The following is a 16834-nucleotide window of genomic DNA, read 5'->3' as shown; positions in this document are numbered from 1 at the left end:
GCATGAAAGGATGCAGTGGATTCAGAAGCAGCCAATGCAAAAAATATATATCTTAATACACTGCTCAAAAAAATAAAGGGAACACTAAAATAACACATCCTAGATCTGAATGAATTAAATATTCTTATTAAATACTTTTTTCTTTACATAGTTGAATGTGCTGACAACCAAATCACACAAAAATTATCAATGGAAATCAAATTTATCAACCCATGGAGGTCTGAATTTGGAGTCACACTCAAAATTAAAGTGGAAAACCACACTACAGGCTGATCCAACTTTGATGTAATGTCCTTAAAACAAGTCAAAATGAGGCTCAGTAGTGTGTGTGGCCTCCGCCACCTCATCAGGAGCATGCCCAGGCATTGTAGGGAGGTCATACAGGCACGCCTGTATGACCTCCCTACAATGCCTGGGCATGCTCCTGATGAGGTGGCGGATGGTCTCCTGAGGGATCTCCTCCCAGACCTGGACTAAAGCATCCGCCAACTCCTGGACAGTCTGTGGTGCAAGGTGGCGTTGGTGGGTGGAGCGAGACATGATGTCCCAGATGTGCTCAATTGGATTCAGGTCTGGGGAACGGGCGGGCCAGTCCATAGCATCAATGCCTTCCTCTTGCAGGAACTGCTGACACACTCCAGCCACATGAGGTCTAGCATTGTCTTGCATTAGGAGGAACCCAGGGCCAACCACACCAGCATATGGTCTCACAAGAGGTCTGAGGATCTCATCTCGGTACCTAATGGCAGTCAGGCTACCTCTGGCGAGAAAATGGAGGGCTGTGCGGCCCCCCAAAGAAATGCCACCCCACACCATGACTGACACACCGCCCAACCGGTCATGCTGGAGGATGTTGCAGGCAGCAGAACGTTCTCCACGGCGTCTCCAGACTGTCACGTCTGTCACATGTGCTCAGTGTGAACCTGCTTTCATCTGTGAAGAGCACAGGGCGCCAGTGGCGAATTTGCCCATCTTGGTGTTCTCTGGCAAATGCCAAACGTCCTGCACGGTGTTGGGCTGTAAGCACAACCCCCACCTGTGGAAGTCGGGCCCTCATACCACCCTCATGGAGTCTGTTTCTGACTGTTTTAGCAGACACATGCACATTTGTGGCCTGCTGGAGGTCATTTTGCAGGGCTCTGGCAGTGCTCCTCCTGCTCCTCCTTGCACAAAGGCGGAGGTAGTGGTCCTGCTGCTGGGTTGTTGCTCTCCTACGGCCTCCTCCACGTCTCCTGATGTACTGTCCTGTCTCCTGGTAGCGCCTCCATGCTCTGGACACTACGCTGACAGACACAGCAAACCTTCTTGCCACATCTCGCATTGATGTGCCATCCTGGATGAGCTGCACTACCTGAGCCACTTGTGTGGATTGTAGACTCTCATGCTACCACTAGAGTGAAAGCACCGCCAGCATTCAAAAGTGACCATAACATCAGCCAGGAAACATGGGAACAGAGAAGTGGTCTGTGGTCCCCGCCTGCAGAACCACTCCTTTATTGGGGGTGTCTTGCTAAATGCCTATAATTTCCACCTGTTGTCTATTCCATTTGCACAACAGCATGTGAAATGTATTGTCAATCAGTGTTGCTTCCTAAGTGGACAATTTGATTTCACAGAAGTGTGATTGACTTGGAGTTACATTGTGTTGTTTAATTGTTCCCTTTATTTTTTTGAGCAGTGTATATACAGTATATATATATATATATATATATATATATATATCCTCCATATATATCTTTAGCTTAAACAGACAGATTTTTATGGGGATGTTTATATTATGCTAGTTCGATTTTCATGGGGCTGCTGTAATTGACTAAAGAGGGTTAAAAAATACCCATCTGCTGGGTCAACCCAACATGAAAGTGAATAATAACCCAATTTACGGTTAAATTAACCCATGTTTCGGTAATCCAAAGGCGTGGCCTATTCGGGGCATGGCTTTCAGATAGTTATTTTTGGCCCCCTGTGAGAATAAATGTAATTCATGTTCATCATCAAGTTTGTACACTGCAAATGTTTATTTTCCTTCAATATTTTATCACATTACACATTTTAATGTGACATTTATGACATTTACAAATTCGTAACTATACCAACATTGGGATATCAAATTAAATCAAATGTATTTATATACCCCTTCGTGCATCAGCTGATATCTCTAAGTGCTGTACAGAAACCCAGCCTAAAACCCCAAACAGCAAGCAATGCAGGTGTTTAAGCATGGATATGCATAGGAACTCAATCTTGTGTAAGCCTTATTAAAGATGCAAACCTGTCTGTGCTCAACATGTACTGACAATACAACAGAACAGATTAACTGGAATGACATTTACTCTCAAAGGTAGCCAAAATAACGATCTGAAAGTCACGCCCCTACTAAGCCACGCCTCCAGTATTCTGCTCTGACTGGGTGGATCATAGCTCAATAACCCAGCATCAACAACCCAATTTATAGAAAAAAATGAGTTTTTTTGTGACCCAACTGGCTGGGTCACATTAACCCAACATGTGTTCTGTCCAATATTTAGCCAAATTGGGTTGTTTTTAAACCAGCATTTTTTTAGAGTCTACCTGCCAATTGGAAACCAGAGCGAGAGGGAGCAATCATCTGGGTCGCACCTAAACTCATTACGCTGTTGGTGGTATAAACAGTCTTAACATTTACTGTGCTTTCTTTACACATTTTTCTCTCTCTCTCTGCTAGCCTTAATCTGAAATAGGAGCCACCATGTAATGAGTCCTAATGTTTTACCAAGTGACTTTACTCTTAATCACATCCTTCATTTTGTGCCCTTGATGCAAATTAACCGTGGGCTATATTCCTTTTAAGTTTTGACAGATGATGAAGGATGCTTGAAGTTTGCACATTTTCTTTCATACCATGTCCATGATCGCAATCAAGATTTCCCATTATTCCTAATTAAGCCATTCCGTTTATCTCTTGCCACTGATACCGATGCTTCTTTCAACTCTTATTGAATTTCTCCTTTCTGTTTGACCACTGCTTATGACAATTTCATTTTTATACCCTCAACTACAAAGGAATAGTTATACTGCTTGTGCAAGACTCATGCTGTGTCTGTTATATGTCACATACACTGATTTTAGCATCAATCTACTACATTCCTTTTTTCTATTTCATGCTCTCATACTATTCTATACATCCTTGGTTTTGATCATTAATGTTGTCTGCTACTAAATTAATTTACAGCCCACATCAGCTGTCAGTAAGTGGGATGCTTGTTAGTGGCTTCCATAGATTTGTAGAGTGTGGGTAGGCTACAACTGGTACTGAAACAAAACCCTATCTGAAAGGAACTGATAGTTAAGATGGCTGTGGCTGCAGATCCCATGGATACATAGCTGATCAGCCAGCCAGTCAGCCAGACAACCAGCTAGTGACGGTTATAGTAGACATACTGTACGTGCTGCGTCTGCTGGAGCTACACATGCTATATGCAGTGGTGGGAAAGGTGCCCAATTTTCATACTAGAGTAAAAGTAAAGATACCTTAACAGAAAGTTCCACAAGTAAAAGTGAAAGTCACCAAGTAAAATACTACTTGAGTAAAAGTCTAAAAGTATTTGGTTTTAAATATACTTAAGTTTAACAAGTAAATGTAATTGCAAAAATATACTTAAAGTATGAAAAGTAAAAGTATAAATCATTTAAAATTCCTTATATTAAGCAAAGCAGACGGCACCATTTTCTTGTTTTTAAAAATAATGTATTGCCAGGGGCACACTCTTGTGTTTAGTGAGTCCGCCAGGCCAGAGGCTAAATTTGACACAAGTACTTTTTGTTGTCAGGGAAAATGTATGGAGTAAAAAGTTTTAAAAAATGTAGGAATGTAGTGAAGTAAAAGTAAAAGTTGTCGAAAACATATATAGTAAAGTACTGTACAGATTCTCCAAAAAACTACTTAAGTAGTACTTGAAAGTATTTTTACTTAAGTACTTTACACCACTAGCTATATGGGTGTGTGTACAGTAGGATCAGGGAGTGGTTTGTCACTTCTTGGCCCACTCGACTGGTCACCAGATAAAATTGCTTTCAGACCTTGACACCATCCTCCTTATCACACCAACCAAGTGCTTGTCTTTGGGTCTAAGCTACAGGCGGCAATACAATTTTCCTCAGCTTAGCCCAGGGGTGTGTCAGAGTGCATGTACTGTAATTAGCGGGGCAAGAATGATGGCTTCTGGCTCCCAGCTCTCCAGTAGTAATGTGCCATGCTCGAGCTAGCTGGCTCTCTCTGAATGGGTGAATTTACAGACAAGGGGTGAAATATTGCGGGACGGCAACAGCTCCCAGGGTGGGGCACAAGCTCCCTGTGTGTGGACAGGAAGCACAGAAAATATTAAGCAGTTGTGAGATCTTTCTTGGATTATGACTGTTTCTTCTCAGTAGACTGCTGACACAGTGCATGAAAGGATATCTGATCAAGACATAATGATCGGAATCAGAGTGACTGGAGCTATGGCAAAAGGAGATCAGCATACACGGTTAAACCAAGTGTTTAAGACACATGACTAAAAACAATTCTGTAACACTTTTTAAATGTGTCAAGGCATTTAGAATATCAATGAAAACTCGTCACAGTGTTTTGATTGTAAACACAAGAACATGCTTATTTGCTATTATACTTTTTAAACATATGAACATGTTTATTCAGGATAAGGCATTTAGGTTTTAAACACTAAACACTTGGGGTGTTATTTCAACACTGTAGGATGTAAAGCCATATTTTAAAATTTCCATAAATGCCTTTTGAGTGAATGTAAGAGATACCCACCCATTACTGTGTTTGTTAGTAGTGATGGGGAAATGAAGCTTCCTAAAGCATTGAACTCTTTCCAGCCAATTGTGTCGAAATAGGTTTTGCCCCATGGAAGCGTGCACATCATTTTCTTGACGTTGTTAGCTAACCCGTCTATTGGCAAACCTAAATGCCTGAAGTTTAAGTTTTTAACACTGATGTTTATGTTATAAACGTGTCACATGTTTCATGGTTTTCCGGTGTGTTCTGTAGAGAAGGTGATTATGCTGATATCCAGGTATCACGATGCCTCCGCGTGTAAATACATGAGGATGTACACCCATAACGCTCATAGGTTGTTTACCCTGTAGAGAAAGGAAATTGGAGTGCTAATGAAAATGGCAGTGTGGGATGCCATAGAGTTAGTGAGCCATTACCTGTAACCAGAGGGGGCCTTTCTCTCCAAGCTGCCTTCTCAAGGAAGCATCCAAAGCAGGGTGCCCTATTTCCAAACGTAATCGACTTAAACATTTCTTAAAATATATTTTGGCCCCTATTCCAGGCATGGTCAAGTTAATCAATAGGACTGTGGTCATACATTAGATAATCTTGTTTAGTCATCTATCATTCTTCCACTCGCTGTTAATAGCAATGCGCTGGGAATGAACAAGCATGTCCATGACTTACAATATTTATCCTTACAAAGCAGAAGGAAATGCCCGTCTACCTTACTTGCACAGAAGTGCATCAGGCAGTAGTTCTATTTTACCCCCCATTAACATTACCAGATGTACATAAAGTTAAAGAACTGATAATACAAAAAATTCAGCAACCATTGCAAAACCATCCTAACAACCATATTTTGAGTTATTAATGGGCACTGATACATTTTCACGAGTCGCGACTCGTTTGTAAAATTAAGATTTCTCCAGGGACCGCACAAAGGGAACATAATGATATGGATGTTGGGTCGGTATGTACATTTTCTTCAAAGGATCTGCGATATCTGTTGAGTGCAGTGATTTACTGAGTTTATAATCCATATACAGTATTGTGTTATCTTTTTCGACCTGATGAGTTAGTATGTAAATCTAAATGAAATGTTGCCAGTCCAATGTTCCCCAGAGGTGACGATTTGTCAATGTGATTTTTTGTAGTCTGTAGTTAATTATTGAATGGGAAAAATCATTATTGATTGACTAAACTGTTTCACATCATAATTTATCATATTTAATGTACTCACAGATACTGAGACATTGCGTTTTTTACATTTGGGCCCAATGAAGTGGAAAAAAAGTTCATCTTTGTTTAAAGACGATATTCTTCATTTTTTAAATTGTGTTGTAACTACTAAACCTTTAAATTAGGCCCTTCTAAGGTTATATATTGCATCGTAAAGGCTGTGTCTGACCTGGTGTCTTGCCGGAGTCAGAGGTCCCCATTCTACCCTGGTATACCACAGTAGAATCCATGCAGTGACGCAACTGGTCTGGGGACAGTGCTTCCACATCCTGTGTAACTCATCATCACCACAGCAGGGGTTACTTCTAGTGTCTCAAACAAACATAGTTCAGGGTGTAGAGAACAAACCCATTGCCCCATACAGTAGTCCTGCTCCTGGTCTATACACTGGCCATAGAGTTCAACTCAGACTTACTATCTCATCATGAACAGTATGATAAAAGGGGGCCAAGCAGTACAGTAAGGAGAGTCCTCTGGATCACCCCTATAGCCCTCTGCACTGTGGAATGCTGGGAATTGCCATTGTAGCAGCAGTACCAGTTCACTCCTGTGTGTAATGTGTTGACTATAGTTGTTCTAGTTGAACTTGAGGTCTGTGGTGTCATGATTCAATTACTTTTCAAATGCAAAGCAGAAAACTACTCAAACGTGAACTGTGTTGGGTATGCGCCACATCTGAGGAATAACAATCAGTTAAATAGTTTCTCCCTACGTATCTCTCTATTAATACATAAACAGTTTGTTACAGAAAGTCCTGGCAAATATGCTTATTTCCACAGGGGCTATGGTTGCTATCAAATTCCTTCAGTGCCACTTCACTGAAAACACTCCCTTCTCAGGGAAATTGGAAGCTATCGCTCGTTGGAAAAATGTGTTATCTAATGTTAACTCATACTTTTGGACTTTCTCTCTCTCTCTCTCCCCATTCCTCTGACTGTTTTTACATACCTTTACATGCATAATCGCATTTGCGGTCACTTTTGAGAATTGTGTTTTCTCCGCTAATTGATTGCATTTTTGAACATCAACTATTCCAGACTATGTTTGGAATATTTTTTTTTCAGGCAGAAGGACAAGTTGACCGGTAAAATGGGTGAACTTTTGTACTATGGGGTATAGGCTAGTGATTGTGCTGTTTGTTAGGCCTACTCAAATGTGGACAGTTATTCCAACATCTTCAATATGCGACTCAGGCAGCTGCGTCCCTGTTGTGTCTGTCTTCACTTGTAGCCTGTGAGAAAGCATTGCAGCACCCACCTGTAGCACGCGCTCCAGCAGGTATATCTCTCTGGTCACCCCCAAAACCAATTCTTCCTTTGGCCGCCTCTCCTTCCTGTTCTCTGCTGCCAGTGACTAGAACGAACTACAAAAATCTCTGAAACTGGAAACACTTATCTCGCTCACTAGCTTTAAGCACCAGCTGTCAGAGCATCTCACAGATTACTGCACCTGTACATAACCCATCTATAATTTAGCCCAAACAACTACCTCTCCCCCTACTGTATTTATTTATTTATTTTGCTCCTTTGCACCCCATTATTTCTATCTCTACATTGCACATTCTTCCACTGCAAATCTACCATTCCAGTGTTTTACTTGCTATATTGTATTTACTTCGTCACCATGGCCTTTATTTTTTTGTTGCCTTTACCTCCCTTATCTCATCTCATTTGTTCACATTGTATATAGACTTATTTTTCTACTGTATTATTGACTGTATGTTTGTTTTACTCCATGTGTAACTCTGTTTGGTTGTATGTGTCGAACTGCTTTGCTTTATCTTGGCCAGGTCGCAATTGTAAATGAGAACTTGTTCTCAACTTGGCTACCTGGTTAAATAAAGGTAAAATAAATAAAATAAATAAAAATGTAAATCCCGAGATGCTGTGAGAAGGACCAGATCACTTTACATGCATTGTCTAATAAGAATTGAGAACCTCCGAGAGAGCCTTGAGAGTGAGAGGTGCTTTGGAGCATGCAGCCAGTAGAAGGGAAATATAATTATTATGTTCAGCCCAAGTGCACAACAGCTACTGGCCGCAAAAGTCATAGATTTTTTTAGGGGGCATTACGGCCACACAAAAGTGATGCCGCCGGGAAATTTGAGTCATTATCAAGTGCTTGTCCAGTTGTGAATGAGAGACTGAAACAATGCATATCATATCATTAGAGTCACATCATGCAGCCTTAGAATGTATTGAACATTAAAACACATAACCCAACATTTGTATCACAACTAAAGTTACATAAATAACTCTAAATGAAGCATGTAGGAGGACCTGTTTCTTTGTTAACCTCTCAACACAGAATAGAAGCATGTGCGCAATCCCTCAAACCTTTTGGAGAAAATATCCTTTCTATTTTATTCAACTATGTTCAATTGTATTCTTCTTCATGTTTCTTTAGACCTGTCTAATATAAATAATGGATATATTTTGATGGTGTTGGCTTTATGACATGGATTTATTCGACTTTTAAAAGTAGACGTTCCAAAGGTCTGCATCAGTGTCTTGTGGACTATGGGTGGAAGCCAGGAGACGCTAATTGTGTTTCTGTTAATTAACAGTCATGAGACCAGCAGTTATTTGCTTGACAATCACCGGCTGACAAAACGTCACGATCGCCACAGCCGCCGGTATGACATTGTTTATTTCTTCCCAAACACAACTCATATGTTGTAGGTTCTAGCAAGAGATTTCTTTGGAAGACATTTTCTCAGTAAGGTACATAATGAAGCAAACACATTTTCATTAGCTTGTCGAGACTGTCGATGCACAGTCTTTATGTGATTATTATTCATAGAAAAACGTGCAGGTGCCGTTGTGTGTTGGGGTTTTGTTGCTCCCTTGTTTGATTGTGTGACCTAGGGAAGAATGGATAAATGACCTGTTTGTGTGTGTGTCTGTTTGCGTGTGTGCGTGTATGCATGTGGGTGTGTGTCAGGGCATTTTGTTATTCCCTCCTGACATTGTGTGGCCTGTGGAGAAATGGATTAATGACCTGTGAATGTCCTCACACTAAGCAGCCTGTTTCCTGTAATGTAGCCCAGTGGATAGCTTTTACATCACATGAAGCCCAGCCCCAGAGTGGCGCTAACTGAGATCTCTGAGATCCCATGCACCTCTATATGATTAACGCATCACCTGGCTACACACTACAGTGAAGACTCACCCAGGCGGTGAGCCAGCAGGAGTGGACTAATCACAGCATGCGGAAAGTCCCATGTCCTTCTTGTCGTGGTTGAATGATGGGCGTCTTGTTCAGTTTGCTGGTTGGCCACCGCTGTTACAGGGATGTGGTTAGCCCCACTCTGAGCTCAGACACACACCTTTAGGGGAAATTAGTAGTGGTGGGCACCAAAATAATATTGATAATTCAAAATGAAAATGGTACCGGGCATTTTTTAAATTGTATTTAACCTTTACTGGGCAATGTATCGTGATATATCGTGATAGCATGTCATATCGTGATAATATTGTGGCATATATAATGATATGTTTTTATTCTTCCTACTTATTTTCCTTCATGCCCATAAGACATTCTCATCCAGGGACAGATAGAAAGACGGCGATGACGTCTAAAGAGATACCAGAGAGAATCATGGTAAAAATAATAAAAAATTAAAAGGGGCATGCAGCAATGATAGGCCAGTGATAAGTACAGCCTTGTGTAATTCTTACAGAGCCAATATATAATAAAAGAAGAGCTAGGCCCAGGCAGGCACATAGTACTGTTACAGATCTGAGCTGGGCCCAGGCAGGCACAGAGTACTGTTACAGATCTGAGCTGGGCCCTGGCAGGCACAGAGTACTGTTACAGATCTGAGCTGGGCCCAGGCAGGCACATAGTACTGTTACAGATCTGAGCTGGGCCCAGGCAGGCACATAGTACAGTTACAGATCTGATTTGGGCCCAGGCAGGCACATAGTACTGTTACAGATCTGAGCTGGGCCCAGGCAGGCACAGAGTACTGTTACAGATCTGAGCTGGGCCCAGGCAGGCACATAGTACTGTTACAGATATGAGTGATTTGGAACGAGAGAAAAAAAGCTGAAATAGCTTGCTGATTCTGTTTTGCCAAAGATTCTCCACCGTCAGTAGTGTGATGGCACTCAACCAGACAGGCTTGAGAAATGGTAACTCGCCAGATATTACTTTGTAATGTCAAATTGGTTGCATGTTCCAGCATTGCTTTCCATGCTATAAATGACATGCCACACTCATTACGTTGAGGTAGGCTGGATATGACCTGAGGAAAATACCTTGTCTATGGATTGTGGAGGCAGAAATCCAATAATTGCAACACATGTTCCAAATGAAAGGGTAGGTTGTGAACTATGCGAAATAGTGTAGTCCTTGTTACTGTACCTGAAGATGACAAAGTGTCCTTTGCTTGATTTGCATAGAATGTGTTACCATAGTAACAGAGTTCACTGAGAGACATGGAATGAGTTTGTAGCCATAAATGTACATAGGTCAGTATATGGCATGTTTAAATGTCTAGTCTGTAATAGCATACAGGATATCAAAGTCTACATGGGGAAATAGTGGTAAAGCTCAGAGTTCTATTGTGATGTGAAGCAGGGGTTTATAGGTATTGGACTCCATATTCAAGTCCGTAAAAAAGTCAATACGTATACGAGGGCCAAACTTGCTATACGTGTGCATCCATGAACCATCCAATGACCCTCTTTTTCTACTAGATTGAAGTGTTTCACTTTATGCTTTGTTAGAGAGGATATCATATTGGTTTCTCAAGTTTTAGACATTTGTATACCTTTTGATTGATGGGTCCTTTTTGTTTCGTGAGAGAATAAGAGGCAGCAATGAGAGAGGTAGTCGTGACTGATGCTGCGTGGACGTTTCAAATAGCATTATTTTACAGTATTTTACTTTTTTTTTCTGTAAACACATGGGGCATTTTCTGTAAATGTAACGGCTGTCTTGGGAAGAAGGTGAGGACCAAAGCGCACAGAAATAGAAAATCATAGACAAACTAACATAGACAACCCACCCAACTCACGCCCTGACCATACTAAAACAAAAGACAAAACAAAGGAACTAAGGTCAGAACGTGACAGTAAAACACATGCTTCGCCTTTCCCTTGTATGAATAAAAGCATGATAATGGCCTGGAACATTACCATAGGAGTGCACAGTAGCCTGTAGTTATTGGATGATATTTGCTGTGTGTTTAGAAGAAGAGAGGAGAATGTCACTGTTGCTACCCATTGTCTCAGTAGTCCATTTGTACGAGAGATGGATTATTTTGGGATACCAGGGGAAATAAAAGAAAGTGCACTTCACAGGTGAATAATTTACAGTTGATGGAAGTGCTCAGTGTCATTACTATGCTCTTAAGTCCAAAGTGGGCATGTGAGTGCTCATTCAGTGGTTCTGCTAAGCAAGCTTTGGGATATTTAGTCTGTACTTGCAATAGAACACAAAATGTTACATCCTTTTTCTTCATGCTGAAACCTCTGGCTATAGGACCGAAGATCATTTGGTGAACAGAGAGTGCCATGACTGACAACCGACTGGAGGCTTATTTGAGGAACTGACTGTAGAAACATAAAGACGTTGACTGCTTCTGACAGTTGCGTTGTAAAGGGGAATCCTAAAGTGCTCACTAACACATATGCTCCTGTTCAGGCTGTAGGGTGGGAGACAGCAACCTATATACAGGGACTATCCTGAGACTCATATGAGGATATGGTTTGTACTCTGTTGATGTTCACTCCTATGGAAGCCCTTTTGAAATGCTTTGTCCTGAATGCTGATTGGCTGACAGCCGTGGTATATCAGAACCTTTACCACGGGTATGACAAAAATACATTTTTACTGTTCTAATTACGTAGGTAACCAGTTTATAATAGCAATAAGACACCTCAGGGGTTTGTGGTTTATGACCAAAATACCACGGGTAAGGGCTGTATCCAGTCACTCCAATTTGCGTCGTGATTAATAACGACCCTTATCCGTGGTATATTGAATAAAAAAGCCAACTGTACTCTTGGAGATTTACATAGAAAGGGATTGTGACAGTGACAAAGAGCAAATGAGTGCAGAAATCAACTGAATTTAGTTAATAAATCCAGGTAATCTAGCCAGGGCAGTACCGAGGCTCCAAACCTTCCTATCTTGTTGATCTCTTAATTATTGTCTCAGCTGTGATTTAGCACAGTCTACACTGGGAAACCAATATGCAAGATCCATTTGTTCTAGCTAGAAAGCGATTTCAAAAAGCCGTTATGGCGGTGACAGGCACCTCTATTACCCTGAACATAGCACTTTAATGGCTAGTTGGAAAAAAAAAACTTGTGTAATCCGATGCATGAACAAATGAGCAATGTGGGAGCGCCATCGCTCATTTGGACAGAGCGGTTTGTTTTCATAGGCACACTGACTTGTCCCTTTGAGGAAAGGTGTTTGGGGCCGTCTGAGTTGTTGTGCGCCTAAGTGTTTTGTCAGCGTGCATGTGTGCACGTGTATGACAGTGATGTTTAGCAGAGGCAATAAGGAACAGTGATTAAAAATAACACTCTTAAGTCTTAGTTACCTTGTAAGGTATTTATTAAATGGAAAGTATTGACAGCATTGAATAGCAATCAAGCAGTTCACATCTGAACCACATAATGTGCTGGGCTGATTCTATATACAAGTGAAAGATAAAACGGAAGCTTCTTGAAGGCATAGTTTCTTCAGTGAGATGAGTTCTCCTTTGTTTGAGGGAAAGTGTCTTTGAGAAGCTTTTGTACATTTCAATGTGTAGAAGGAATTGTTTACCCTACAAGTCTATACGTTTGACATGCAAGTGAATTGTCTCTTAATTCCTCTCCTTACGTTATCAGTGAGGTGTGAAAAGATGGAAACCTGAAAAACAGACACATCTACGGGACACTCACCACAGCCCTTTCCTTGATCAGTTCTCTATATGACATTGTCTGTCCCTTTATTGTACCCCTACTACACAATAACCTCTCTTTTTCATTAGTTTGCTATGAACAAACAACATCTCAATAGGAATCAAAGGAAATAAGGTACTCATAAAGGACTTTATACCTTTATTTAACTAGGCAAGTCAGTTTAAGAACAAATTCTTATTTTCAATGACGGCCTAGGTACAGTGGGTTAACTGCCTTGTTCAGGGGCAGACGACAGATTTTTACCTTGGGGATTCGATTTTGCAACCTTTCGGTTAATAGTCCAATGCTCTAACCACTAGACTACCCTGCCCTGGCCATCCCCCCTTTGAGACAATGTTCACAAAATCCATTTTGTATACTGTATCTCTTAACCTCCATTTAATATTTACTTTATATGTGACAGACTAATCTCCACAGAAGGGTTTCAAAGATACAGGTAGCAGCCTCATCACATTAGAACACGTATTTCACCATTGTACTCTAATGAGAACGGACCTCGTGACAGATTGGTCATTTGCTGCAATTGGTGACGCTCTTCTACGGACTGTGTTGTATAGGATACAACTGTGTGAAGGAGCACACCTTTCTTGTCCCAGTGTCATATTTGTGGGGTTTGGCTACCTAAACACAGCTCATATTTTCTGTGTGTTATTTTCTGAGCATAGTTGCCATCCTCTTCCCTGCTGTAGATAGGTATTGAGATACTGCGTGTATGTTCTGAATGTGTATGCGTAAGTGTAGGAATATGTAGGTTCCATACCATCGCCGGAAAGCATTCCATTGGCAATCCAATAGCTTTACTGTAGATACATTTCAGTGAAAGAGTTTTAAATGATTGCTATAATCTCAATATGTGCTCCAATGACCTATTGGACGAGCTTCACCTTCCAGATAAGGGTTCCTCATTCACAATGAATCAGAGCCATTGCAGAAATGTTTTCAGACTGTTTACTTAATATTGGAAAGGAGACAAATGAACTGAATATTCAATGAATATTCAAAGGGAGAAGAAGATTAAGCCACTGGACTATATTGAAAGGGAAGGAGTGTTTCGGGTTATACATAAAATGAATGACGCTGTGCAAATTTCAGATATTTTGCCCACTTTGAGTATAATGGACTTCCTTTTCTCTTCCAGTCTGTCATGGCGGGAGCCTTCATGGACTCGTCACCCAACGATGACTACAGCACGGACCACTCCCTCTTCAACTCCTCAGCCAGCGTCCACGCGGCCTCCATGGCAGCCCATGACCAGCCGGAGAGGGAGCCCATGTCCCGCGACGCCATCTGGCTTTGGATTGCCATCACCGCCACCATTGGGAACATTGTGGTCGTGGGAGTGGTGTACGCCTTCACTTTCTGAGTGGTGGGAGCCATGATAAAGTGTTGCCAGCAGGAGGAAGTTGCAGCACAAGATATTTGAACATAAGCTCAGAAACTTGAGAGCGACATAATCTCAGAACTCCACAGCAGCCAATAACCACCATGAAAGGCTACACTGATACAGAGGAGTGAATGATTATTGCATTGACATCTTGTCCATGCTTTTGAAAGACAAGGGACAAATACAAATACAGAATTGAGTATGTGTAATATGTTGGTAATTTTACTGCAGCCAAAGGTAAAAATATGAAATATTTTGTACGTAAGTTCTGTTGATTTTACGTAAAAATGTTAACATTTCTGATGAAGCTTTAAATATTGAACGGATTCTAGAAAATAGAATACAGTGTTGTATAGTCAACTCTGAATAACCTCTGAGCTAATTGGTCAATTCTGAAATCACCTAAAGGACGTACAATATTCCTACAGAACCTTTGTAACGTGCCAATTGAAGCGTTTGGAGATCATTGTATGGAAAGTAACACTGATATGTTTTTATCTTCAAAGCATTACTCCACAGAGGTCACTGTATTCTAAAGACATCTGCCCAAAGTTAGGAGTTTATGACAAACATTCTAGAAACAGAATGCCTAATGATCTTAGATTGATTTACTTACCCCATGAAAATATAGTTCACCTGACACTATCGGTTTTGGATCAAGTAAACCCCCCTTTTCATCCTAAGTGAGCCTTGAGTGCTGAATAGACAATCCTTTCCGAGCAAATTCATATCAAATAAAGTATGGGTACACTAAAACTATTTCCCTTAAACACCCCTATCAGACCTCAAATCCATATGAACGAGATGTACGATTTACAGAACTTGATGTTCACTGTGACCGCTTGTTATGTTTGTTTCCATTCTGTATAGCAATCCACTTTTCACAGATATTTACATGTGGAAACCAGATTTATCACGCTTAGAACTCACTTGGATCCAAGCCTCTTGATGTGACTGCTGTAACCATAACCATTTTTATGTCGGTCTGAATGTATATTTGGATATAAGATTATCTTTCTTCCTCTTTACAGTTGCTCAACACATCGTAACCCAAACTGCATTCCAAGCCAAATACTCAACAAAAGTATAAAGGCAACATGTAAAGTGTTGGTCCCATGTTTCATTTGTTGAAATAAAAGATTCCAGAAATGTTCCATATACACAAAAAGCTTCTTTCTCTCCAATTTTGTGCATTTTTTTTTTTTTACATCCCTGCTAGTGAGCATTTCTCCTTTGCCAAGATAATCCATCCACCTGACAGGTGTTGCATATCAATAATCTAATTTAACAGCATGATAATTACACATGTGCACCTTGTGCTGGAGACAATAAAAGGCCACTCTAAAATGTGCAGTTTTGTCACACAACATAATGCAACAAATGCCTCAAGTTTTGAAGGAGTGTGCAATTGTCATGCTGACTGCAGGAATGTCCACCAGAGCTGTTGCCAAATAATTGAATGTTCCTTTCTCTACCATAAGCCGCCTACAACATAGTTTTAGAAAATTCGGTAGTACGTCCAACCAGCCGCACAACAACAGACGTGGGTAACCACACCAGCTCAGGCTCAGGCTTCATCTGGCTTCTTCACTTGTTGGATCATCTGACACCAGCCACCCGGACAGCTGATGAAAATGAGGAGTATTTCTGTCTGTAATAAAGCCCTTTTGTGGGGGAAAACTAATTCAGATTGGCTTAGCCTGGCTCCCCAGCTGTGCCCAACCATGTGAAATCCATAGATTAGGGCCTAATGACTTGATTTCAATTGACTGATTTCCTTATATGAACTGTAACTCAGTAAAATCTTTTAAATTGTTGCATTTATGTTTTTGTGCAGTACCGTTTTAATGAGCCCCGGATGAGACAAGAGACAGTTGCCATAGCGATGAATCGCTACTTCCCTCTCAAGGATGCAGTGTTTCTCGTTCCCAGTGCAGCCACCTTTTTATCTCTCCCTAAACTCCCCAGCAAAATGGCTAAAACACACACACACAGCTTTCTCACAAAATGCTGGGTACATTTCCATGCACAGGCATCCACAATGTCCAAATGGATTATGCCTTTTATGTAGCCTCTTTTTATTTTTTGACCTTTATTTAACTAGGCAAGTTAGTTAAGAACAAATTCTTATTTTCAATGACGGCCTAGGAACAGTGGGTTAATCGCCTGTTCAGGGGCAGAACGACAGATTTGTACCTTGTCAGCTCGGGGATTTGAACTTGGAACCTTCCGGTTACTAGTCCAACGCTCTAACCACTAGGCTACCCGGCCACCCCTGTACATGTGGACATCACACATTAGCCGATACTCTTACATAAATAATTAAGAGATTTTATAAGTTGAATGATACTCTTCATCTATTAGCATTAGCCTGCTTTACTCCAGAGAGCAAGCATAGTCATCTTCTGCTTTAGCTGTCTGTAAAAGGGCACAGGGTGAGACCCAGATGCAGACACGGGAGGCAGATGGTTTGAGTCTCTGATATTTATTATAATCCAAGGGGCAGGCAAGAGAATGGTCGTG

The 16834-nt window shown here is 41.0% G+C and overlaps 1 protein-coding gene across 2 annotated transcripts in view; it reads left to right on the top strand.

Annotated features, from left to right (window-relative positions):
- The window catches only part of LOC110529793 (uncharacterized protein C14orf132), a 45894-nt gene extending 30421 nt beyond the window's left edge, over window positions 1-15473 (top strand). For both annotated transcript variants that reach the window (XM_021612327.2, XM_021612326.2), the window contains exon 2: window positions 14066-15473. In XM_021612327.2, the coding sequence (XP_021468002.1) occupies window positions 14066-14290 (225 nt within the window). In that variant the 3' untranslated portion in view covers window positions 14291-15473. The remainder of the gene's footprint in view (window positions 1-14065) is intronic.
- Window positions 15474-16834: the final 1361 nt, after the last annotated feature.

This window comes from Oncorhynchus mykiss, chromosome 8 (genome assembly GCF_013265735.2).
Source record: "Oncorhynchus mykiss isolate Arlee chromosome 8, USDA_OmykA_1.1, whole genome shotgun sequence".
Classification (NCBI taxonomy): Eukaryota; Metazoa; Chordata; class Actinopteri; order Salmoniformes; family Salmonidae; genus Oncorhynchus; species Oncorhynchus mykiss.
The sequence above is the reverse complement of the archived record's forward strand: the minus strand, read 5'-3'. Positions and strand labels throughout refer to the sequence as shown.